Source organism: Petromyzon marinus, chromosome 79 (genome assembly GCF_048934315.1).
Source record: "Petromyzon marinus isolate PM22_M1 ecotype Great Lakes invasive population chromosome 79, UKy_Petmar_22M1.pri1.0, whole genome shotgun sequence".
In the NCBI taxonomy this organism is placed as follows: domain Eukaryota; kingdom Metazoa; phylum Chordata; class Hyperoartia; order Petromyzontiformes; family Petromyzontidae; genus Petromyzon; species Petromyzon marinus.
This window is the reverse complement of record NC_133745.1, coordinates 23,918,724-23,944,126: the sequence shown is the minus strand read 5'-3', so window position 1 is coordinate 23,944,126 and position 25,403 is coordinate 23,918,724. Positions and strand designations below refer to the sequence as shown.

The following is a 25,403-nucleotide window of genomic DNA, read 5'->3' as shown; positions in this document are numbered from 1 at the left end:
TTTACAGATGGAACTAGATCACGGATTTTATGTACTGTGTTGAATCGGACCTGGATCTTGCGTTTATTCAGGATTTTGGAGATCTTTTTAGTGACCCCTGCAATGTAGGGTAAGGTGATGGTTTTTGTATTTTACAATGACCTTCAGACCGCAGCTCTTTCGCTGGCATTGACTCTTAATACTTCTCATACCACGGTTAATGGTATGGTTTACAAAATGGAGTATAACAGCGCCTCGCAGCTGTCTCTCTCCCCCTCCTCTGTTCCGACCATGGATGAACTCGTCCGTCTGAACAGGACCCGTAGCTATCCGTGTTGCTAAAGTTGAGGGTAAGAATCCACCCATTTTTCGCCATATAGCATTGTGATATATAACGACTTATTGTTGGTAGCTTAGCTGATTGGAGAATATAGAGTTCATTGATAACATTGAGGTAATTTATATTTTAGTATTTTTTATTGGTTCACTATATAGTATTCATTATATATTTTATTGTATACCCAGTTACTGTGAATAGCTCAGATGTGTAGGCCTAAACTTCAACATAGCCATTTCTGTGACCAGTCACAAGCTAATCACTCAGTTATTTCAATGCTAAATTCGCCTAGTTATTTCAATGCTAAATTCTCCTGTTTGATTTGTACTAGTTGCCTTGGTGAATGTATATGCTCTGACTTTAACATAGCTATTTCTGTGACCAGTTACAAGCTAATCACTCAGCTATTTCAATGCTAAATTCTATGCTAATTCACTTGTCAAAGAGTGCCTCTGCGGATGTGTATATTTTAACTTAGCTATTTCAATGCTAAATTCTATGCTAATTCCTTTGTCAAGGGGTGCCTTTGCGGATGTGTATGCTTTAACTTTAACATAGCCTTTTCTGTGACCAGTCACAAGCTAATCACTCAGCCATTTCAATGCTAAATTATATGCTAATTCCTTTGTCAAGGCGCTTTGTTTCTTCTCACACAGCTTAAAGGTCGTGATCTCAGCGTGGCTTTCTCACTCCAGTGCTGTCCTCCAGAGAGTCTCGTCCCCTTCACCTGATGAAGGCCGCTTGTGTTGTGGCCAAAACGTCGTGAGAATATTATTGTGTTATTTTATTTTATCAATGTATTATTTTATTCTCATTCTACGTGACTTTACCGAAAGAACCAAAGAAGATGAATAATATTGGTCGCGAAAGCCTACATGTTAAACTGACCTATGTATGTGTAATGTAGCTCTCAGAGACGTTGTCTTGTCTTCTGTATATCTATTAAGAATGAAATCCAATGACAATTCAACACGTAACCGCGAGTGACTCCGTACACTTGGGTATTGACACAACTCTATTCTGAGACAACATAGCTTCCAATCTCTAGACAACTCGCAGGCGATGGAGACAACCCAATCCAAGGAGACGACCCAATCCAAGGCAACGACCACGGCAGTTCCCCAAACCAAGTAGCCCCAAGCCTCCGTTCGCGCTCCTACTTATCCTCGCCCGGTCCGGCCACGCCCTCATTCCCGAATTCTCCTAACCACACCTGGCCCTGCCGATCACCACCCTTATTACACTTTCCCGCCAATGGATCCCGTGCTTCCCCTTACGTGACCCTGTCAATGCTTGTCTCATTAATCATCATTAGCTCGTCCATTAGTAACCATGGTCCCGGGGAACCATACTGTCTCACTATCGATCCACATTGTCATTACACATTTGTGCATGGTGTGTGCGTATAAAAAAATAATATTTAACAGTAAGTTGATGTGTTTGTTTGTGCGTTGATGTGTGCGAGTCGCTGTATGTGTGTGTATGTCGATATGTCTGCGTGTAAATGGATGTGTGTGTGGCTCTATGTGCGTGTGTGAGTCGATGTGTGTGCGTGGGTTCATGTGTGTGTGTAAGTCAATGTGTGTGCATGTAGGTCGATGTGTTTGTGAGTCTATGTATGTGTGTGTAAGTCGGTGTGTGTGAGTAAGTCGGTGTGTGTGAGTAAGTCGATGTGTGTGTGCGTGTGTGTGAGTCGATGTGTATGTGATAGTAGATATGTCTGTGTGTGTTAGTCGATATCTCTGTGTGTGTAAGTACATATGTGTGTGTGTAGGTCGATGTGTGTGCGAGTCTAGGATTTGTGAGGAGCTCACAAATCCTTGAAAGATCTGGGCAAAGTACCATCGGTGAGCTCCTCTGGCGGGCAAGGCTGCGTTGGCTGGTCATGTAGACCGCATTCCCAGCCACCGCATGCCTAAACAGCTTTTGTTTGGCCGGATAGAGGGGGCTAAAATGGCGCGGCACGGGCTAGAGTAGAGATGGAGTGATGTGGTACAGGAGGACGTGGAGCTGAGTGAACTTGCCAATGACTGGTACCAGCGGTGTCAAGATCGGCCTCAGTGGAGGAGGCAAGTGAAGGACGCTACTGGGCAGTAGGAGGCAGTCCCCTCCAACAACAACGGAGGGCGGAGGAGCAACGCTCACAACAACGAGCGGAGCGCCGGGTGGCTAAAGCACAGCAAGTTGGCACAGCAGGTGGCACAGGTGGTGCATCAGCCAGTCATCTCAGTCATCTCAGTCAGTCGACCCGTGGCACCTGGGTCTGCCCCGTGACCTCCTGCTAGCGGGTGTTCGACACTTCACGTGGCCTCAAGGTGCACATGGCCTGGCACAAGCGTCGTGGTGACGTCAATGCCACTTAGTGACCAATGGCGGTTGTTGTTGTGTCTGTGAGTCGATTGTGTGTATATGTCGATGTGTGTGTGCGCGTGATTCGATGTGTGCTTGTGTCAGTCGATGTGTGTGTTAGACAATGTGTAAGGGGTTTGACGAGAGTAGAGACGGTCCGTAGAGGCAACACGTTTATTACAATAAACGGTACAGTACAGTAATGTTAGTGGTCCCTAACACTACCTGGGGAGGTATGGCCTCCGGGCTAGCATGCGCTATCACTGGGACTACGGCTGTCAGCCCTCCGGCTACAGGGAACCTAGGGGAGGCTATGCTGACCCAACCCAGCCAAGGTACGGGTCCGACCACTGGCCAGCTCAGTCCCGGCCCTTACAAGGGGAGCGGGTCAACGGGTCCCCAGGGTCCTAGGATAGCAGGCCTTCGGGCTTCTTGGTAGGTGCCCTCCCCCCCACCAAACGCGTGTGAGTTGGTAGGGTCGAGCACGTGCTATGTAATAAATAAATTAAAACAGCACTAAATCACTAATTAAACTACTTTAAAGGTATACAATACTTTTAAGGTGATGGACGCGAAATCGGAATAGCGCTGGCTCAGCACGGGGCTTATGGCGTGGTACCTGGCATTTGATTTACACGTAAACCCCACGGTTTGATAGCCACACAGGCAAACAATGACATAGGTAACATAATGAACATCACAGTAACACTGACTCTGCCTCATGCGTGTACTTTAAGTTTTGGCTTCCCCACACAAACATACTGCACCTCTACAAAGATCATGTTCATTAATTTCAGTGAAGCGTATGTGACATCATACCACTGCTAGACTTCAGAGCACCCCCTGCCCATACATTGAGAGCATGGGAGTGGCCACTACATAGGGACCACCCAGGATCAAACCTGGCTCCCACCCTCTGCCGTTCCACTTCCATCCTAATCGTCACTCAACGAGAGGTGACGCTATCCCGATCAATGCACATTACAGCGCAATTAGCCGTCTGCGTTGCATCACGGTGATCGAGGCAGTGAGTACGTGGTGTCACGCAGCTGCTTAATCTGCTAAACCTGTGTGGTGTTTTGAATTAGGTTAACATTTAACTTTTTTTTCGTAGTGTTGTGTTCATATGAATGTTCATATGCTTGCACCGAAGAGTATTTTGAGATGCCTAAGGTGTTTCGATGCTATTTGATGTATTTACATAAATTTAAATATCAATTTTAAGCTTACATTACAATTTAAATAACTCAATGTAATCACAATCAAATACCTCAAGTCACAATTGTACCTAACCAAGACCTCAGATTTTAGTAGCAGCATTTTATTATAATAATTATTATTCTTTCCCATACCTGGCTAAAATTACACGACTATGCTTACAGGTGACACGTGGTTTGTTTTCATTTTCTTCAGGTGACTCTGCATTGTCGTGATGGCATTAACAAATCCTGCATATGAGATCATAAGAACCAACAAAGTGAAACTGCAGACATACCTCCAGGCGAATTCTTCAGAAGTGCTTGACCATTCACAACAAGCAGGGATCCTGTACAGTGAATACGCGTCCCTTAAAAGCAAGACTGACCCCATTACACGAACACGGGACCTGGTTGACCTGGTGCTCGACAAGGGAGAAGAAGTGTGCATGAGATTCATTGAAGCCGTGCTGGTGCCGCTGAGATCCGAGATCCCTCCCTTGGTTCAGTGGATATCACAACATGAGCAGCAGCTCTACGTGATGGGTGTCGATCTGAGCAGATCTGCGGGTAAAGCCATCCCTGGAGCAGCTTCTCGTGAGTAATGCTAAACTTCACATATCCATTCACATGTCTCTGTCAAGTTTAAGTGAAAGATTGCTTAGAACTGATATGAACTGTCATTTGATTTTCGCAAACTGCACCACTCTTGCATAGCAACATCCCTCTCAGGAGGAGGACATTCATATTCCATTCCATAGCAGGGTATGTACAAGGGATCAGCAATTTGGAGGAAAGGATGGATGGATAATGGAAATGTGTGTCAGTATCAAAACATTACATCCACACTGGACCCCAACATTCCTGAATTTCTGTCCTATCCTACACCTACCTTTCTTTGCAAAAGACTTCAACATGGTGATTTTCTCTAACCTCTTCAAACACATACATTTTATTTGAGTTAAAAGAATATAATGAGCTATGAAGCTCTCTTTCAAGTGTGAAGCCCAAGATGTGTGGCCATGGCAGCAAACCCATCTGCTGCCATGGTCTCCATGACTTGGTACAATCCAGATTCCACCAAGTCCATGTCGTTGAAACTGTTCCTCTATGCAGGGTAAATAACCACCTCTTTTAAATTATGGAAGCTGCTTCTAGTTCTTGACTTTTGGGCTGCTTTGGATACCACACACCACTTCATCCTCTTGAATCGGCATGGCTACGCAGGCATCCCTCACACTTCCCCACTGCTTCTGCTTCACCCTCACCCTCTAAAAGTGAGCCATATTTTTCCAAGCAAGGACTGCCTTCCGTTCAGAAGCCCCCATTCTATGGTGTTCCACATGGCTACGTCCTTGGCTATCTACTCTTCTCAGTACAATGTCTCCTCCTTTGAGGACATTTTTTATTCCTAATTTTAAATATTGACTCGCTATCACTGCTATTTCTAATGACACCCAACCTTTTATTGCCATTGACTCATGAAACGGAGCCTACTCTCTCCTGTTAACTCTTGAAAAAGTTGATACTCCTACTGATACTCCTGCTGTTATGGAGTGACTCATGCAGCCAGCTATGGCTGCAAAGTTTGGTAGTACATGTTATGTATATCGTTTATTGTTAAATTTTAATCAGTTCCTATGATCACTGTTACATTGCTTTTAAAGCTTTTATTTTGGTAATTTCGAAAACGTTTTGGTTTAGCCATATTTGTTTGTTGTAGTACAGAGTTAGACTGATAACTTTAATCTAAATTGTATTATGGTTGTTATTGTTTGACTTGCATCCCACTGGGATGTTTGCACATAGCGTTGAAATACGCTATTTTTTCTGGAAGACTTTTCTGTTTTTTCCTGGATTTTTCTGTTGGCGCGTAGTCACTTTAAGATGTTTCTTGTTCCTGTTTTTGTTTGTTGCGGTTGCACCGATTCAAGAGCCGTATGGCTCACAGGGCTTTACCAAATAAATGAAACTTAAACTGGATTGGTTATAATTCACTCCAGATTAAACGTCAAATTTGCAGCCCTCGTCATTTGGAAAAAAAGTCCATGGGAGATAATGACTCCGAGTATATGATTCCCGAGAGATTAAAATAACATCAGATACAGAGGGATCACGCTACCCATGGTCACCATTGCCCAAGTGGTGAGCCACTGGGTTCAATGTTTCCTTGGAAAGCTGATGGAAGTTATTGAGCAAATTTGTCATTGTAAATAGACACTCTCCACAATGTAGTGGCTGCCACAGTGTTGCTGATGATGCAGTAGCCAGATTAGTTGAAGCTCAAGTGAACCTACGATGCAACACGTGGGATGCTACGAGTTCTGTAATTCATGGTGGCTGCTGTTGTGGAGGTGAAAACACTCCATCTTCTCTGCTGCTAGGACCGTGCCTGGTGTACTGCACTCCACCAGTGTAGTCCCATTGCTACGTGATGAAGGTCAGCTTGAGATGGGAGAGGAAACACGGCCCCAATACCAGTGAAATATAAAAAGTAAAATTCAACATCCTAAACAACAAAAAATAATAATGGTAGGATAAGGCAAGCAGTGAATTTTACACACAGATTGATAGAATTAGGTTGTGATGATGCTGATGTACACAGTAATGCGAAATGTGATGGTACTATATTTTTCACATGAAAAACACACAAGACAAATGGTGGTAACATTTTTGTTATGATAATTTTTTTTTACAAAGGTACAGTACAGTGTTTATAAAAAAATGCATGTGTAGAATACACATTGTGAAAACTTCCACACAATAATTCATGATGTACATGATGGTGATGCATTATCCATGGTGAACGAATTCGCTACGCTTTTTTTTACATAATTTATTTTAAACATATTTGTCTGCTATAGAATTTTTTTTATTGTAAGTGAAACTAATTTGCTCGTTAAATTATTTGTGTCATTTAGATAGCCCTGGTGATGATTACCGAGAATTCTTGCTGAAGCTGACATCATTAACACGAGACTACAACGCACGACCTGGAGAACCTGCAGTGTTTTTGCGAGAGAGGATGGTGAAGCCAATTCTGGTTCCCTACTACCACCAGCAAGAAACCAAGGAGCACGAGTTACTATCGAGAGGCAAGCAGCACGAGATAATGATGGAGAGAGCACAGAGAGAAGGGATGACTTACAATAATCTCTTTGATCCCGTTGAATCCATTGGGGAACAAAACCACCCCCGACTGGTTATTGTAGTGGGGACTCCAGGCAGCGGTAAAACCATGTTGAGCAAATTCATTGTGCACAGCTTGCTGTCAGGAGAGAAAGTGTTTGCACAACGCTTTGAGCACATTGTGCTCATGATGTTCAGGGAGATAAATGATGTTGGAGAGATGTCACTGGCAGAGCTGTTTTCTAAGCTGCACTCATGTTTGGGAAACAAAGCGAATGAGATTTTCACAAACCAAGAGAGAACCCTTTTTGTTATGGATGGATTGGACGAGTTTGGAAAGTGCCTTCACTATGCCAATGCTTGTACTGATCCACGTAAGACGGCAACAGTAGAAACCATAATTGCTGCCCTAGTGAATGGAAAACTCTTGCCCAAGGCCTCGGTCTTGATAACGACCAGACCCATTGCCATGGAGCAGCTGAGTGAAGTGAATGTTGATCTAGCTGTTGAAATCACTGGGTTTTCCAACGAAGCTAAAGTAGCATTCTTTAACAAATTTTACCAAGATAGGAGTCTAGTAGAAAGGGCACTCAAGCTCCTGCAGGAAAATGAAACAGTGAATACATTGTGCCATAACCCTTCATTCTGCCATATAGCAGCCATTACACTGAAGGAACATTTTCAAAAGTCTGAACATTCTGAGATTATCCTCAAATCAATGACCGACCTCTTCACACAATACGTGTTTGGGCTCATAGTACACCATAGACGTGGCAGCCGCAGAGCCAAGGAAATTGTATCACCGCTTGCCAATATGGCTCTGAAGGGGGTTCAGCAAAACATCCAGATGTTCAGCCAAAAAGATCTAGAAGAGTGTGCTGTTAGTTCTTCTGAACTAGGAAGTACATTCATCAACAAAGTGTTCACATGTGAGGGCATTAAACAAGGGAGTTGTTATTCTTTTTTACACTTGACAATGCAGGAATTCTTTGCAGCAATAGCCGTGCATCTGTCACATTCAACATGGCCAGTGAGTGACGTCATCAAATCTATTGAGGATAGCAAAGATGGGAGGTTGGATGTGTTTCAGAGGTTTTTTTGTGGACTAGCATCAAGCACTCCATGGAAGTTCTTTGAGGGTATCTTGGATCCTCCATCTGCAGATTCTCAAAAGGAAATAATCGAGTGGCTCTATCGCAGCATGAAGACTCAGAAGGTTGACAAACACAGGTTCATCAGTCTCCTGCACTGCGTGCACGAGCTGCACGACTGCATATACTTGAGTGATGTGACTCGGTCCATGACTGAGATAGACCTGTCAGGCACAAGGCTGTCCCTGCCAGACTGCGCTGCCCTCTCCTGGATCCTGCAGCATCGAGAAGAGCCTGTGCAGACACTCAACCTGTTCGGCTGTGGCATTGGCACCGAGGAAATGAAGATACTCCAGCCTGGACTGCACAGATGTAAAGAGCTAATGTAAGACTGGCACACCTCGCATTCGCTACTTCACAAATTGTGCGTGCAACTCGTCTTCAAATAAGTACCAGGTGCAGTGTGTAAAATATTGCTACTTGTGAGACAATGGCCGCCAGGCGTGATGCTGGTCACCCACCCCATCATATACCATACCGGCCTTCATAGGTGCTCTCTAACAGCACTTGCCCCAGCAGCTTGTAAAGACTTTTTGGCGGATTTTTGCCTGTAAGAATCCTCACTTAGTAACTGTGCACAGAGTCAAATGCAACCCCATTCAGTCACTACACTACTCTTTGGTTCTTTCGGTAAAGTCACGTAATTAGAAATAAATTAAAATAAAACAAATCACGACGTTTCTATTGCAACACAAGCAATTATCAACATGTGGGAAAACGACAGCAAGATTTTTTTTTGCTGAAGTGGGAGAGAAAGCTGCCGTGGCAAGTGGTTATATAGTTAAGAAGGGGAGATAGGCAAGGAGGGAGAGAGAGGGGGGGGTGTGGAGTAGGGGGAGCGGAGCGCTGCGTGAGCGCTATGAGAGGGTACGTGAGGCTGGGGGGGGGGAAGTGGACAGGGCTGAAAGTGGGAGGCCGAGAAAGCTGTGGATGCGGGGGGAAAATAACTCGGGAAAATAGACTGGTACCCAGCAGATATGATAGACACAACCATAACGCAATTAGGGTTTTACCTGGTTAATAACATCCTTCCAATGATTGCTCAATTTGTATCCATCTTCTCGGTTGAAATTATGTCTATGTTTATATATCTGTATGGCTTCATGAACAAATCTTTGATAGTAGCCCGAAGGTTTGCAGAGTCCCTTGGTCTCGGAAAAAAACAATATCATGCGAGCACACAGCGTTATACAATGGACAGCTACGGCAGAGGTACTGGTTCTGCCGTGTTTCAGATCTGCGCTGTGTTCGCGAACCCGGTCCGAGACATGTAGTTTCGTTTCCTTAATGTAACTGCTACCGCAGGTACAACTCAGTTTGTAGACTCCAGGGTATTGCATATCAGGAATGACCTCCTTCACAGATGGGATTAGATCACTGATTGTGTACTGTATTGAATCGGACCTGGATCTTGTGTTTGTTTAAGATTTTGGAAATATTATTAGTAACACATGCCCTGTATGGTAACATGATGGTTTTGATGGGCTTCTCATGGAGTTGTTTCTCCATGGTTGGAGAAACAGCTTTGCGAATAATGCTGTCCGAGTACCCATTCATCTTGAGGGCTTGGTGTACGTGTTCCAGTTTTGGTGGTGTTGGTCAGAAATGCAGTGGGCCCTATGGTGTAATGATTTGATGAGGGAAGTCTTCAGTCCCGGATGGTGGTGGGAATCAGGTATCAGATAGGAATGTGTGTGGATGGCTTTCCTGTAGACAGTGTCCCAACGAGCCGTCAGGTCTCTTCTCAAACAAAACATCCAGAAATGGTAGCTTACCATCCTTCTCCACTTCCATGGTGAATTAGATGAATGGGTGTATGGAATTGATGTCGTTGAGAAATTGGTTCAAAGATGGCAGGCCACGTGGCCAAATGACGAAAGTGTCATCTACATATCTCTTCCACAAGGAAGGACGTAGGGTGGATGTCTGGATGGCATCTGTTTCAAATTTATCCATGAAAACATTCGGAATCACTGGTGACAAGAGGGAACCCATGGGGGTACCTTCAATTTGTTTGTAGAAAGAACCATTCCAGGTGAAGTAAGTGTTGGTAAGGCAGTGCCTAACTAGAGTAGGTACATCAGGACTCAGTCCATGTTGTATTAAGTCTTCAATTATTGCTAAGGTGTCAGGTACAGGAACCTTGGTGACCAGAGAAACTACATCAAAGCTGACGAGCAAATCATCTGGGGAAAGTGAATTGCCCTTGATTAGAGAGACCAAGTGAGCTGAGTTACGTACTGCTGAGGTAGTCATACCTGTGAATGTAAGCAAGGTATCTAACAGAAAACGGGCCAGTTTGTAGGTAGCTGAGTTGATAGTGGAAACGATCGGCCGAAGTAGAGTGCCTTCTTTATGGAGTTTTGAAGACCATAGAATCTGGGTGGTCTAGTAGCAGAAGGTTTTAGGGAGAGCCGATTGAATGGTTCGATTAGAGAAGTCGAACTGGTAATGATATTGTTGTTTTTTGTAGTCAGGCGGTTGATATGATCTTTGTTGATTTTGGTGTAACTGCCATCATTAAGAAGATCCTGGATTTTGTTGTTGTATGTGGTTTTATCCATGATGACAGTAGCATTGCCCTTGTAGGCTGAGAAGATGACTGTCATCTCTATTTTTCAATTTGGCGAGTTCAGAGCGTTCATCTTTGCTGATGTTACTAATAGATTTCTTAGCATTTTTAAGGATGGTGGCTATTTCAGATCTTGCCACGTCTGTCGGGATGTGTCCCAAGCCTTTGAGGGCTACATCTACGTGGGCGATTAAATCATCAACTGGGATGTGTTTGGGGGTGGCAGCAAAATTCAGCCCTCTAGCTAGTACCGATTTTAGGCTATCGGAGATTGTGCTGCTACTCTGATTGATAACAATCTTGTTAATATCCAGCTTTTTAACGTGTGGATCTGGTTTATTTTTGGACAAGTTATTGAATTTAACAATAAGGTTAACCTTACATTTTTAAGACATTGTTGCGGCAGAAGAAGCAGTCATGTATCTACAAGGTTCCAATCAAATGTGGACATTTTATCTGTGAATTGTAAGTGTGATTGTAGGAGACATTTGTCTAAATTATCAAGTTCAAGACGGAGTAGTCTTATCCTCTCTGAGATTAGAGAAAGGCTAGCTCTGAATAAGATCCGTTTGGCATTAGGAGAAGTGACAGAAGCAGATGTGAGTGTAAATGTGGTCGGTATTACCTTGTTGTCGCGGCATCTCTTCAGAAAGGTGAGAGACTCGATCATGTGAGCCTTCTTGTCTCGTAGTGGTGTCTCTGCCATGTCCACGAACACAAGGCAGATCTGAAACACGGCAGAACCAATACCTCTGGCATGGCTGACCATTGTTATAGCGCTGTGGGCTCGCATGATATTGTTTTTTTCCGAGACCAAGGTATTCTGCAAACCTTCTGGCTACTATCAATGGTTTGTTCATGAAGCCATCCAGATATATAAACATAGACAAAACTTCAACCGAGAAGATGGATACAAATTGAGCAATCATTGGAAGTATGTTATTAACCAGGTAAAACCTTAACTGTTTATGGTTGTGTCTATCATATCTATCGGGCACTAGTCTGCTTTTCCGAGTTAATTTCCCCCCGCATCCCCAGCTTTCTTGGCCTCCCACTTCCACCCCCACCCACTTCCTTCTCCCAGCCTCACGTCCCATCTCATAGCGCTCACGCAGCGCTCCCCTCGCCCTACCCCCCCCTCCTCTCTCTCTCCCCCCTTGCCCCTCCCCCCTTCTTAACTATTTAACCTCTTGCCACGGCAGCTCTCTCTCCCACTTCGGTAAAAAAATATATTGCTGTGGTTTTCCCACCTGATGATGATTGCTTGTCTTGTAATCAAAACGTAGTGATTTGTTTTATTTAAATGTATTTCTAACTACGTGACTTTACCGAAAGAACCAAAGAGTATGGATTCCTGCAGAAACGAAAGCATCAAATCAAGATAGTCACTACACTTGCGTAAACACTCGGACATGCATAGCCCATGCATGAACACAACTTTTGACAAAATACTTCCCCTTGTCACTGAAATCATTGTCCACACTCCTCACTTCACTCCTCTCCCCGCACTCCACACTTACCCCTCCCACTAACCCCCCAATCTGCTCCTGCCTTCATTTTTCCCATAAACCATCCCCCACCCTTGCCCATCCCTTCACTATTCTCCTCCCACGCCCACTTGTCCACGGAGGGAAAATGTTTGGTGAGTGAGTGCGTGCCTGCTTGAGTTGGTGGGGGACTTAGTAGGTGGATCGATGAGTGAGTATGTGGAGTTAGGTGAGGATGTGAGTTGGTGGGTCAGTGGTGTGTGAGTGGGTTGGTGAATGAGTGAATTAGTGTGTGAGTGGGTTGGTAAATGAGTGAATTAGTGCGAGTGGATGAGTAAATGTATAGTGAGTAGATGGGTCTACAGTGAATGCTGCACTGGTTGTACATTAAAGAACAAAAGGAAGAAAAGTTATGCATATGCATGGCTGCTGTAATGCTTTCCATCATCTTAAGCAACATTCAATTAGCAATAATGATAGCCCTCACACGAGGTGCAGCAAGTGAGGTGACCGTAGGCCACACTGAGAAAATGGAGCCCTGATAGTGGATCGGCAGTGGAGAGTGAGGGTAACGGTTTGATCCACGTGGCCGATTCAAGCTCCTGGTTCACAGTGGATCATGTTCAGTGATGGTGCCCTCCACTACAGAAACAGCTTATACGTAATTAATGTCAATCTTAGTTGTAAATCATTAAAGAGACAAAGTTCCCCCAAGTAACCCATACAAACTTTTGGGGAAAGTGAAGCCAGTGACAGAGAACAAGCACACACTACTACACTGCACTTTAGAGCACAAAGACAATCTCCCCGTGGAACCTGCACACACTTTTGAGTCAAGTGCTAATTGTACTTCCCTGACTAGCACCGTCCTTGGCTGTCTTTTTCTCCCCATTGCTGATGTTCATACACCATCCCAGGTACTCATTTAAGGCTGAGTCACCCTAGGGGAGTTCGATGACCAGATTTTTTTTTATCCCTCAGCACTGATGCTGTTACCAGATCCTAGACCCAGGTCACGTAGTTTGTAATGGAATGTGCCAATGACTTTCCCACCATTGCCATAAACGCATAGAAATGCACAATGAAAGCAACTCGTATATACACACACAGACATGTACACAAACAAACGTAGACATAGTTTACATATAAACTCACACACTCCTACACACGTACAGGTACAGCCTTTGGTCACTCCACTGCTGGATAAGGCACTCCCACACCATGCAGGTCTTGGGGGTTATTTGACCATACAGTACATCAACACTCTTGTCGGGGTGGGTTGTTGTCGAACATAGATGAATGTTGTTCCATTGCCATAAATATTGGAATAAGTAGTTACCCCCTGTGAGTGGCTGGCTGAACTTCCATCTGTTGAGGAAGTATGGAAGGCGATCCAGAGACCAGGAAATGCACCGGGCAGAGATGCTCTTCCAAGCAAACTGCTGAGGGAGGGTGGTTTTTGTGTGCAGATTGCCCTGCATGACATAATCATAATGTAAAACAACTGGACTAGTTCCACAGGATTGGAAGGATGCCCTGGTGGTCCCCCTATTTAATAAGTGGGACCACACAAATTGTAACAACTACAGGGGCATCTCCATCCTCAGTGTGTTGGGAAAGGTGCTAGCAAGTATTATTCAACATCACCTTGCCAGGCACACTGAGGAGAGGCTTTTGGAGCTCCATTGTGGTTTGCGGCCAGGGCAGTCCTGCACAGATGCCATATTTTCTGTCCGTCTGCTACAGCAGATATGTAGATAATTCCAATATGACCTATATCTCTGCTTTATTGACCTGGTCAAGGCCTATGATACCATCAGAGTAGACCTGGGCTCTGGGTTGTTCTTCTTGCTTTCGGAGTCCCTGACTCTGAAAACAATCATTAAGGACCTTCATAATGGTGAGCAGGCACTGGTAAAACTACATGGCTGGGAGTAGGAGCCATTCCCTGTTCACATTGGAGTGCGACAGGGATGTCCTTTGGCTCCCACATCATTTAACATATATTTTGACCACGTAGTTTGTGAAGCCTTCGATGGCTGTACCGAAGGAATTTCCATCTATACAGATACAATGGGGACTGATCGATGCCCGGGTGCGGTCAAGGGATGGCTTCCTATTAGTCAACTATGTTACATATGCCGATGATCTGGTGATTGCTCCTCACTCAGAGGAGGAGTTGGAGGCACTGCGGTTGAACCTGGAGCGTTCCACTAAAAGGTAGGGCCTTACCATCAGCCCCACCAAAACTAAGCACCTGCCCTGGGTATTTTGTATCATCAGACACTCCAGCTCCATAACTCCAAATTGGGGATTGGGCAGTTGTGGAAAGAGTGGAGAGTTGTCTATACCTGGGTAGTGTGCTCATGACGGGCTCCGGCTTGTCAACTTAGGTCTCAAATTTCGATTTAAAGCTTTCGTGACTGCAAGGATTCATCTTCTTTGGTTCTTTCGGTAAAGTCACGTAGAATGAGAATAAAATAATAAATTGATAAAATAAAATAACACAAGAATGCTTAGTTTTGGTGGGGCTGAGGTCTCACTCGAGTGGCATTATCTTTTCATTGGCTGTGCAACGCTGTGTGCAAGCTAGATAGACTGTCGCTCCACATGAAGCTTCAGGTCTTCTCGGCCACGGTCATTCCCTCCCTTCTCCATGCTTGTGTAGTGACATGGCGGATGTCACTGTGTAATGCCGGCCCTAGAGAGGCATGGCGAGTAGTGTATTAACATCACGGGCTCCACTCACATGTGGGTGCAGTACTGGCCCTGGAGGGGCTCGGTGAGCGCTGACTGACAGTGCTGGATGACACCACACTCTGCCTGCAGTGCCGACCCCTACAGAATAGGGTGTGAGAGTGCCGGTCACAGGGAATGGGGTTACTATAGGCCGTGGCACTCTGGTTGACCCCAGAGGACACGTGACCGGTTAAGTCTACACAAGACCACAAAGTGCGGGCTAGGGGTGGTCACGTGTCAGGGCCGAGATCCTGCTCGAGGACTCTGGAAGGCGGTCATGGCCAGGGGCGGAGCCAGCCACGCCACAGAGGATATAAGCCGGGTCCCCGAGGGACCCCGGCTGTTGTTGTTCATCCTGAAGAATCTACGTTCTACATTCTACATTATACAGAGTCTCAACACTTGGACCTGGACCCAAGCTGTGGTCCGGTCCATTGTAGCTAGTTACTGTGTAATCAGTGCAGTTCGCCTGGTTGTGAGAGTGTTAAGGGGTAGTTACCCCGTTTGTTGGTATTAATAAATGTGTTTGCCACTAAAGAGTACGTCTGCGACTCAGTTGAATCCACCACAACTGGTGTCGGAAGTGGACAAACATTCTCTAGTAGAGTTAAACGTCTTCGGTTATGGCTACGCGATGCAGACTATGTACCAGGACGTTGGACGAGATGAAGACCTCATCCCTTAAACAGCCCCGGGGATGGCGACCCCGGAGGAGGAAGGCAAGGTGCTGTCACAGAGCAGCACACTGACCCGGGGCACGTGACGGCTCACCGCCGTCGGTGAAGGAGTGCCGGGCGGCACATCCTGCCTTGCAGAGCTCTTCCAAGCCGCTGCATCCATCGTCGTGGAACTCCACTACGAGGAGACAGCAGTGGACGGGGAAGCAGTGGAGCCAAGCGGAAATAAAGTTTCCGCCGCCATTTCACGCCAAGCGGTAACCTCTGTGGTGCAGCCTGCGCTTGCAGCCGCAATCTTATTAGAAGAGCGGCTGCTCTTCTGATAAGAGCCTGTCAAATCTGCATCAAGCTCACCTGTGAGCGTCCCATCTCTCTGGTGACGACTGCCCTTCTTAAAATAATTTACAGCCACCGGAGGCGACTGAGTGGCCTTCAATCGGCAGTTCCTGACAAACGCTGACTTGGCAATGCCCGACACCCTTGATGGCGACGCCCTGGCGGCGTTTCGTATCATCTCGCCGTCAAAGGCTTGAGTCAGCCAAGCTGACTCAAGCCTTTGACCAAATGGTGGCAATTTACCAGCCGCCGCCGAATGTGCGCCATAAGTTCGCTATGTGGAGGAGGGGAGAAAACGAGACGCCCCTCACCTTCCGTAGCACACTTTTGGCGCTAGCAAAGGCTGCCTTTCCGAGGATGGACCACGATGGAGTCGACTCGCTGGTCCTCAAGAGATTGCTGGCTTTGGCTAAGGACCTCAACATCGTCCTGCTGGCTGTAGACTATGATCTTTCGTCTATCAAGGTTGCAAGATGCATCCAGGCTCAACAGCTCTTGCAACAACACAAGAGGTTGGCGGCGTTTACCGCACCCCATGAGGCGCACGATACACATGAAGATGTGGAGCCTGTCCCAGCCTGCGCATCGACTCAGAGCGGAGGCGGGCGAGGGGACGGCATGGTGCGACTGGCGGAAGACCAACAATGGCGGAAGTCATCTCCTTGTCCTGGGAGAAGGCTCGTCGTGTACTACAGCTGCGGCCTGCCGGGGCACGTCTCGTCGGGCTGCCGCGTGCCGCAATGATGCCTCCCTGGACCACCGCCGTCATTCGTCCGACCGTCTGCCACTCCGCTGCACCCGAAGGCGAGTTGCGACATACCACACACTCGGCCCCTGAATCCACCTCACCCATCTCGTTCTGTTTCTGTTCTGGTCATGCGTCGGTGTGGGAGGATTTTGACTTTGATCGGACCGGCCGGCCGCTCCGACCCAGTCAGTGGTCGGAGCTGGTCCATCGAGTGTTATTGGATTGATAGAAGGGGTTGTAATCAGGATGCTCGTTGACACCAGTGCGTCAGCGACCATCATTTCAGAGTTGATTTATAATATCTTGCCACCTAAATGTTGTACCTTATGCCCTGTCGAAAGCTCCATGCTTCGCCACAAACGGCGGCTCATTGTGCATCATTGGGAGAATAACAGTGGAAGTGTGCATTGTGGATGTCAAATTTACAGGACCGGTTCTTGTATTAATGTTTTTTGCTATTCCCTGCTTGCTCAGGACTGATTTTCTGCGAAGGATGCCTCTGAAAATGTTGATCGAACAGGGGTGCCCTTAATTACCATCTGGCCGTCAAATGACACTCTTGCCTTCTCCCACTCGCTTGTCCACAGCTAACGCTACCGTGCAAGCACCTACACGTAGGATGGTAAAGATTCCCCCCGGCGCACAAATGTTGGTTCCTTTGCGATTGCGAAAGCCACTAGACCAGGAGGCGATGGTGGGAGGAATCCTCTTGGAACCCTCTAATCAAGACAGTCGTGGATTGACGTTAGTAGGGGCCCAGGCATTGGTATCCAATAATCAGGAACCCTTCATTCAGGTCCTTAACGCAGGGTTAGACATGTCAATCATTAAAGAAGGAACCGTGCTCGCTCATGCGTCGCTAGCGCTTCATAAGGGAAGCATCATTGTCAGTGTGGGTTCCGCATCAAATACTCAGCCGTGCTAGAGTCCTGATGAGGGGTGGATGGATACGCTTTGCTCAGAAAATTCGGAATTGTCTGACGTCCAGAGGGGGGAATTAATGGCGCTTTTGCGCAAATTCTGGGATGTTTTTTGCAAAGGCTAATTTTACATCAGCTGCACTACGCTTTTGAGTCATCACATCGATACGGGTGATGCCGCTCCCATCCGGCAGAATCCATACCGGGTGAGCCCTACAAAAAAAGAACACGTTCGGCTAACGGTTGACGAAATGTTAGCCGCGGATATTATTTCACCATCCACCAGCCCATGGGGAGCCCCAGTTGTATTTGTTAAAAAGCAGGATGGTAGCTTGCGCTTTTGTGTTGACTTCTCTAAGCTTAATAAGATCTCTGTTGCTGATGCGTACCCTCTACCTTGAATGGGCGACTCACTGGATGCTCTATCAGGAGCACGGTTCTTTTCCACTCTTGATCTCCTATCTGGGTTTTGGCAGTTGCTGCTAGATGAAGCCTCTAAGCCCAAAACAGCCTTTCATACACCACAAGGCTTGGTCGAATTAAGTTGGCTTCCGATGGGTCTTAATTCCATGCCGGCTATGTTCCGGCGATTTATAGAACTGATTCTGGCTGGTCTCCAGTGGAAGTCACACCTAATATATCTCCATGATGTGATCGTTTTCAGCCGTAAGTTTGATGAACACTTCAAACAGCTACGTGCTGTCTTTATTAAAATTAGTGTGGCCAACCTGAAATTTAAACCACAAAAGTGTCACCTCCAAATATCGGTTCGGTATCTTGGCCACCTAGTAAGTAAATTGGGTATTGCGAGTGACCCGGACAAAACCCCGTGTGTTCGTACTTGGCCGACCCCCACGTCAATGGGGTAGGTGCGCAGTTTCATTGGATTCGGGTCCTATTACCCCCGTTTTGTCGCCGGGTTCACTACCATTGCTACACCTCTCCAAGCCTAGATGGCAAAGGGTCAGAAATCCCATTGGGAGGAGGAGGCCGCATTTGTTGCACTCCTGGATGGCTTGGTGAACACCCCTCGTCCTAGCTACCTCGACTTTTCCTTGCCGTTCGTCCTTGATACAGACGCTAGTAACACCGGAATTGGAGCTGTTCTGTCTCAAGTTGTCTGGCGTCGACAGTGTTATCGCATAAGGAAGCAGAGTTCTGTCTCTGGCCGAACAACGGTACTGTGTTCCAAGCCAGGAACTGTTAGCTATTGTGTTTTTCATGCAAAAGTATCGCCCTTATTTGTATGGTAGACGCTTTGAGGTGCGCTCTGACCACGCAGTGCTACAGCACCCACTGCATGTTGAACAGCCGTCTGGCCAACTTTTACATTGGTTGTAGCTCCTCCGGGACTACACCTTTAATGTTACCTATCACAACGGCTCTCGACACACGAACGCTGACGCTCTCTCTCGATTACCAACGAGCGATGGGTGCGGGTGTTTTTTGGACTGCGGGCACTGTAAGCCACCCAACGAGTACTCGCCTCCTCCCTTTGTGGCGTCGGCCGAGGTTGTAACCTCTGAGGTGGCCGGAGGTCCGGTGGCGCTTGACGCCGTCATTGGGTTGGATCACGAAGAATGGGGGCGCCTCCAGGTTGAAGATGCTTCCCTGCTTAAATTGCGACGCCGTATCAGGGAGGCTGATGGGGGCGGGGATCAACGGGGTATTGCCTCTGTCATTCTTAGAGGCAGATTGCTCATGCATTGGGACGGAGGGTTGCACCATTATAACATGTTGTGCCCACTGCCCTGTGGAGTAAGGTCATTTGGGTGGTACACTAGTGCCTGTTACACCTGGATGTGCATAAGACACTGGCTACACTTAAGCTTGAGTTCTTCTGGCCTGGCATGGCTGAGTATCTCGTTAATTTGCTGAAAGAGTTTTGCAGTGCGTGCAGCAGAAACCGCCAGCGAAACCCTGTTGTCCACCGTTGCAATCGATTCAGGTCTCCCGCGTACATGAACTAGTTGCTTTGGACATTCTTGATCCATTTCCCACTACCTATCATGGGAATAAGTCAGTTTAACACGTAGGCTTTTGCGACCAATATTATTCATAATAAAGGTTTTTGGGTTAGATCGCGTTTATTTATAAATGTGTCGCAACCCTCCACCACCCGACACGGCCAATCAGCAAAGAAAAGTGTCACGTTGACAAAAGACAAATAATTCACTACTTCAGCCCACCGGTGTGTTGAAGAGTTAATCCACATTTACAGTTTGAGTACGACGTTTCGCTGGTAAATACTTCCAGCATCATCGGGCATCGGGCAATTCGCCAGAATGGCGAATTGCCCGATGATGCTGGAAGTATTTACCAGCGAAACGTCGTACTCAAACTGTAAATGTGGATTAACTCTTCAACACACCGGTGGGCTGAAGTAGTGAATTATTTGTCTTTTGTCAACGTGACACTTTTCTTTGCTGATTGGCCGTGTCGGGTGGTGGAGGGTTGCGACACATTTATAAATAAACGCGATCTAACCCAAAAACCTTTATTATGAATGGGAATAAGTATTTGCTAGTCGGAGTTGAGTATTTTTCACGATAGCCTGTGGCCTCGCCGCTCCCCAACCAGTCGGCGGCGACTATCACTGAGGCATTCCTCAATGGCTATATAATGGACAGGGGTGCTCCCGAACGTCGTCTGATCGATCAAGGCAAAATATTTTCTTCAAAATTGTTCCAAGAGGTATGCGATTTGATGGGAACAAAGAAAGGTCGCACGTCACCGTACAATCCGTCGTTTATAAGTATATTCATAATTTTCCTCCTTACCATTTCGTTTTGTGATTGTACTTCTAATCGCATAGATTACCCATAATCAATGCGAATTAGTTCTTGACACCTTCGCCACGAAGCTACGCTCACAGGGAGAATTCGTGTTGAACCGGCTTCCTTATCATACAATCTTGTACACGAATTAATTAATCTCCCGTGAGAAGCACGTCCCGCCGCACACCTCACTACAAGCCATTTATTAATTACACCATATCGCTGATGGATCTATGAACGCATATTTGTGCCTTTAGAAATAATAATTTTCGTTTAATTACTTTTCGTATGAATACCGTCGCATAATATTAAGGACTGTATTCATATTTAAGCTGCATAAGAATTAATTGCTCTGATAACAAAAGGGAAACAATGGATAAGAGTTTCCTGGAAGAATTGCTTATGGATCTATAAATGAATGCAGGACGGTGTGGGCAATATATTTTCAAATATATGAACTTGCATATTATAAGTGAAGGTTTTTGTTTAGAAAAGCATATACATGTTTTAACTCTCTCTCTCTCACCAACGGCTCGTGTCATGCAGGGAAAGGAATCCATGTGCCGTTGTCAAAGTGAAATCACACAGTCGTTGATGATACTGTATTGATATAGTGTTGAAGTTCCGAGATTGAGAGTTCACATACTATATTAGAGTTAAGGTTTAATTAGGAAATGAATTGATTAATGCAGAAGTTGTGGTGTGATTCTTTCCTATAATCTATGAATAAGAACTGGTTCTGCGATGAGATATGAACTTGGTGACCTTACATAAACACTAATACATACTCAATAAATGGCAAAGCGAGAATAATTGTATTATACTGATCGATAATACGAAGTTAGACAATGAAGCCGAGTTGACACTAGCATAACTGCATACGATTAATTGCATTATTCCGATTGATAACCCCACCTCGTCAACGAGGCGGGGCCTGATTATCATAAAGACTGTCATTAACATAACCACACCCACATATAAATTAATGATTATCCCTCGAATTAGCATAATTTATACGCATAATTACACAAATTAGCATAATTATACTAAATACCAATTTCTTTATATTTGTATTATTTTCATCAAATTTCAACAACCGACATATACAACACCCCGATATAGCAGTCACCACAAATACAACTCAATTTGTAAACACCGGGGTACTGAACGTCAGGAATGACATCCTTTACGGATGGGATTAGATCACGGATTTTGTGTACTGTATTGAACCGAACCTGGATCTTGTGATTGTTTAGAATTTTGGAATTTTTTTTAGTAACGCCTGCTATGTATGGCAGTGTGATGATTTTGATCAGAGTGTCAAGTGGTTGTTTCTCTATGGTGGGAGAAACAGCTTGGCGGATGATACGGTCAGAGTAACCGTTCATCTTTTAGGGCTAGATGTAAGTCACTGGTCAGGTGGTGTTGGTCAGAAATGCAATGAGCTCTATGGTATAATGTTTTGATGAGAGAATTAGTTTGAGCCGGTTGGTGGTGGGAATAAGGCTTCAAGTAGGAATCTGTGTGGGTGGACTTCCTGTAAACAGAATGTTCCAAAGCGCCATCAGTCCTTCTCTCAAACAGAACATGCAAGAATGGCAGCTTGCCATCTTTCTCCACTTCCATGGTGAATTTGATGGATGGGTGTCTGGAATTGATGTGGTCTAGGAAATGGTTCAAAGCTGGGAGGCCATGTGGCCAAATGACGAAAGTGTCATCCACATATCTCTTCCACGGGGAAGGACGAAGGGTGGATGTCTGGATGGCGTCCGATTCAAATTTCTCCATGAAAACATTGGCTATCACTGGTGACAAGAGGGAACCCATAGGGGTACCCTCATTTTGTTTGTAGAAGGTGCCATTCCAGGTAAAGTAAGTGTTGGTGAGGCAGTGCCTAACCAGTGCAGGTACATCAGGGTTCAGTCCATGTTGGACCAAATCTTCAATTATTGTTATGGTATCAGGTACTGGGACCTTAGTGAACAGAGAGACCACATAAAAGCTGACGAGGATATCGTCAGGAGATAGTACAATGTCTTTGACCATAGAAACCAATTGGGTTGAGTTAAGTACTGCTGAGGTGGTATTGCCAGTGAAGGGAAGCAGAGTATCCGACAGAAAACGGGCTGGCTTGTCGGTAGGGGAGTTGATCGTGGACACGATGGGTCGCAGTGGGGTACCTTCTTTATGGATCTTGGGAAGACCATAGAATCTGGGAGGTCTTGCAGCAGAGGGTTTTAGGGAGAGACGTTTGGTTGGTTCGATTAGGGAAGTCGATCTAGCGATGATCTTGTTGGTTTTTTATCGTTAGGCTGTTAGTAGGATCACTTTTAATTTTTGAGTAACTCCCATCATTGAGGTCCTGGATTTTGTTGTTGCATGAGTTTTTATCCATAATGACAGTGACATTGCCTTTGTCGGCCGAGAGGATGACTATATCATCCCTCTTTTTTAATTCGCGAGTTCAGAGCATTCATTTTTGCTGATGTTGCTCATGGGTTTCTTAGCATTCTTAAGCATAGTGGCTATTTCAGCTCTCGCAACGTCTGCTTGGATGTGTCCTATGCCTTTGAGGGCTACATCGACCTGAGAGATGATATCCTCTTCTAGTATATGTTTAGGGGTGACAGCGAAATTTAGTCCTTTAGTCAGTACTGTTTTCAGATTTTCCGAAATCGGGATGTTACTGATTAATAACGATTTTGTTAACGTCCAGTTTTGTGATGTGTGGTACTGGGTTCTTCTTTGATAGGAGGTTGAATTTAGCGATCAGGTTAGCTTTGCATTTGACTGACAGTTAATCAGCAGAGGCAGCAGTCATGTTGTCAACGTGGTTCCAATCAGAAGGGGGCATTTTTTTTGTTAACATTAAATGAGATTGTAGGAGAGTCCTGTCTAAACTATCGAGTTCAAATCGGAATACTCTTATCCTCTCTGTGATTAGTGATAGGCTAGCATTAAACAAAATCCGTTTAGAGTTCGGTGCAGATACAGCAGCAGATGTGAGTGTGAAAGCGATGGGTATTACCTTGTTATCGCGGCTTCTTTTGAGGAAGGTTAGCGTCTCGATGAGCTGTGACTTCTTATCTCGTTGTCTGTTAAACGCTCTAACAGATAGGTGGAAATCCTCCCCGTAGAGGTCATTAATTCTAGATTTGAAGCTTTCGTGACTGCAAGGATTAATACTCTTTGGTTATTTTAGTAAAAAAACTACATTAAATCACGATGTTTCGGAGGAAACCACTAGAAAGATGTCATAAACCAAGTCAAAACTTTAGCTACCTTATAAGCGCACAGCCTTTTTTCCACTGCCCCCGTGCAGTGAACCACCGCATCCCCTGAACCCTCAACACAACAAAAGACGGATTAACTTAGCCCCCCAACTCCATCGTCGTCCCCTGCTTGGCTCCTCCCCCCCCCCCTTAACCTGTATATAAGCTCGAGGGTCTCAGAGCTCCCCACTTGATGCAGCTATCTTGCTGTGACTGTTCCACCTGAAGACGGAAGCTTGTGTTGCCTCCAAAAGGTCGTGATTTAATTTAATTGTTTTCTTTTATTTGTATTTTGCCTACGTGAATTTACCGAAAAAAACAAAGAGTATGAATCCTTGCAGTCACGAAAGCTTCAAATCTAGAACCACCTAGCCAGTGAACTGGAACACGTACACCAAGCCCTCAAGATGAATGGGTACTCGGACCGCATTATTTGCAAAGCTGTTTCTCCAACTATGAATAAACAATCTCCTGAGAATCCAATCAAAACCATCACTTTACCATACATAGCAGGTGTTACCAAAAAGTATCCAAAATCTTAAACAAACACAAGATCCAGGTCCGATCCAATACAGTACACAAAATCAGTGATCTAATCCCATCTGTGATGGAGATCATTCCTGATATGCAATACCCTGGAGTCTACAAGCTGAGTTGTACCTGCGGTAACAGTTACATTGGGGGAACGAGACGACATGTCTTGGACCGGGTTCGCGAACACAAGGCAGATCTGAAACACGGCAAAACCAGTACCTCTGCCGTAGCTGTCCATTGTATAACGCTGTGTGCTCGCATGATATTGTTTTTTTTCTGAGACCAAGGTAATCTGCAAACCTTCGAGCTACTATCAAAAGTTTGTTCATGAAACCATCCAGATGTTTAAACTTAGACATAACTTCAATCGAGAAGATGGATACAAATTGAGCAATCTTTGAAATTATGTTATTTTACCTGGTAAAGCTTTAACCGGTTTTAGTTGTTTCCATCATACCTGCCATTTACTAGCAGTTTTTTTCCCGAGTTACTTTCCCCCGTGTCCCACACTCAGCTTCCCACTTCTTGCCCCACCCATTCCCCCCCCCTCCAGCCTCACTTCTTCTCCCCCTAGCTCTCACGCAGCCCCCCTTCCTCTGCCCCACACCTCCCCCACCCTCTTTCTCCCCCCTTGCCCCTCCCCCCTTTCTTACCTATATAACCTCTTGCCATGGCAGCTCTCTCGCCTACTTCAGAAGTTTTCTTGCTGTGGTTGTTCCACCTGATGAGGATTGCTTGTTGCAATCAAAACGTCATGAATTGTTTTATTTTATTAATATCTACGTGACTTTACCGAAATAACAAACGAGTATCATCCATAATACAGTTTTGTTTAGGTTATATCACTTCAATGTGTCATTAAACTCACCCGACACATCCAATTACTAAGGTTTGTTACATAAACAGAACATGCCAATTCGTTACAAGTAGAGTACAACGGTGTGTTGGAAAGTCAAGCCACAACATTTACAATCTGACGTCACCCTGCTGCTATATTTAAGACCGGGAGCAAGTGAGGGCTTTACCATTCTGGCGAATTTCCCGATGATACTGGATGTAATCACCAGCGAAACGTCTAACTCAAACTGTAAATGTTGTGGATTCACTCAACACACCGGTGGGCTAAAGTAGTGAACTATTTGTCTTTTCATATTCTTAGCTCTTTCGGTAAAGTCACGTTGAAGGGAAACAATAAAATAA

General features: G+C 45.4%; 1 protein-coding gene across 4 annotated transcripts in view; it reads left to right on the top strand.

Moving 5' to 3' along the window:
- The window catches only part of LOC116937957 (NACHT, LRR and PYD domains-containing protein 3-like), a 98,767-nt gene that overhangs the window by 29,074 nt on the left and 44,290 nt on the right, over positions 1–25,403 (top strand). For 3 of the 4 annotated variants that reach the window (XR_012931035.1, XM_076057055.1, XM_076057054.1), the window contains 2 exons: positions 4,079–4,458; positions 6,783–8,466. The exons of the other annotated variant lie outside the window; for it this stretch is intronic. Coding sequence is in view for 2 of the 3 variants with exons in the window: in XM_076057055.1 (XP_075913170.1) it covers positions 4,098–4,458; positions 6,783–8,466 (2,045 nt within the window). In the remaining variant the exon portion in view is untranslated. The remainder of the gene's footprint in view (positions 1–4,078; positions 4,459–6,782; positions 8,467–25,403) is intronic. 4 annotated transcript variants of the gene reach the window in all.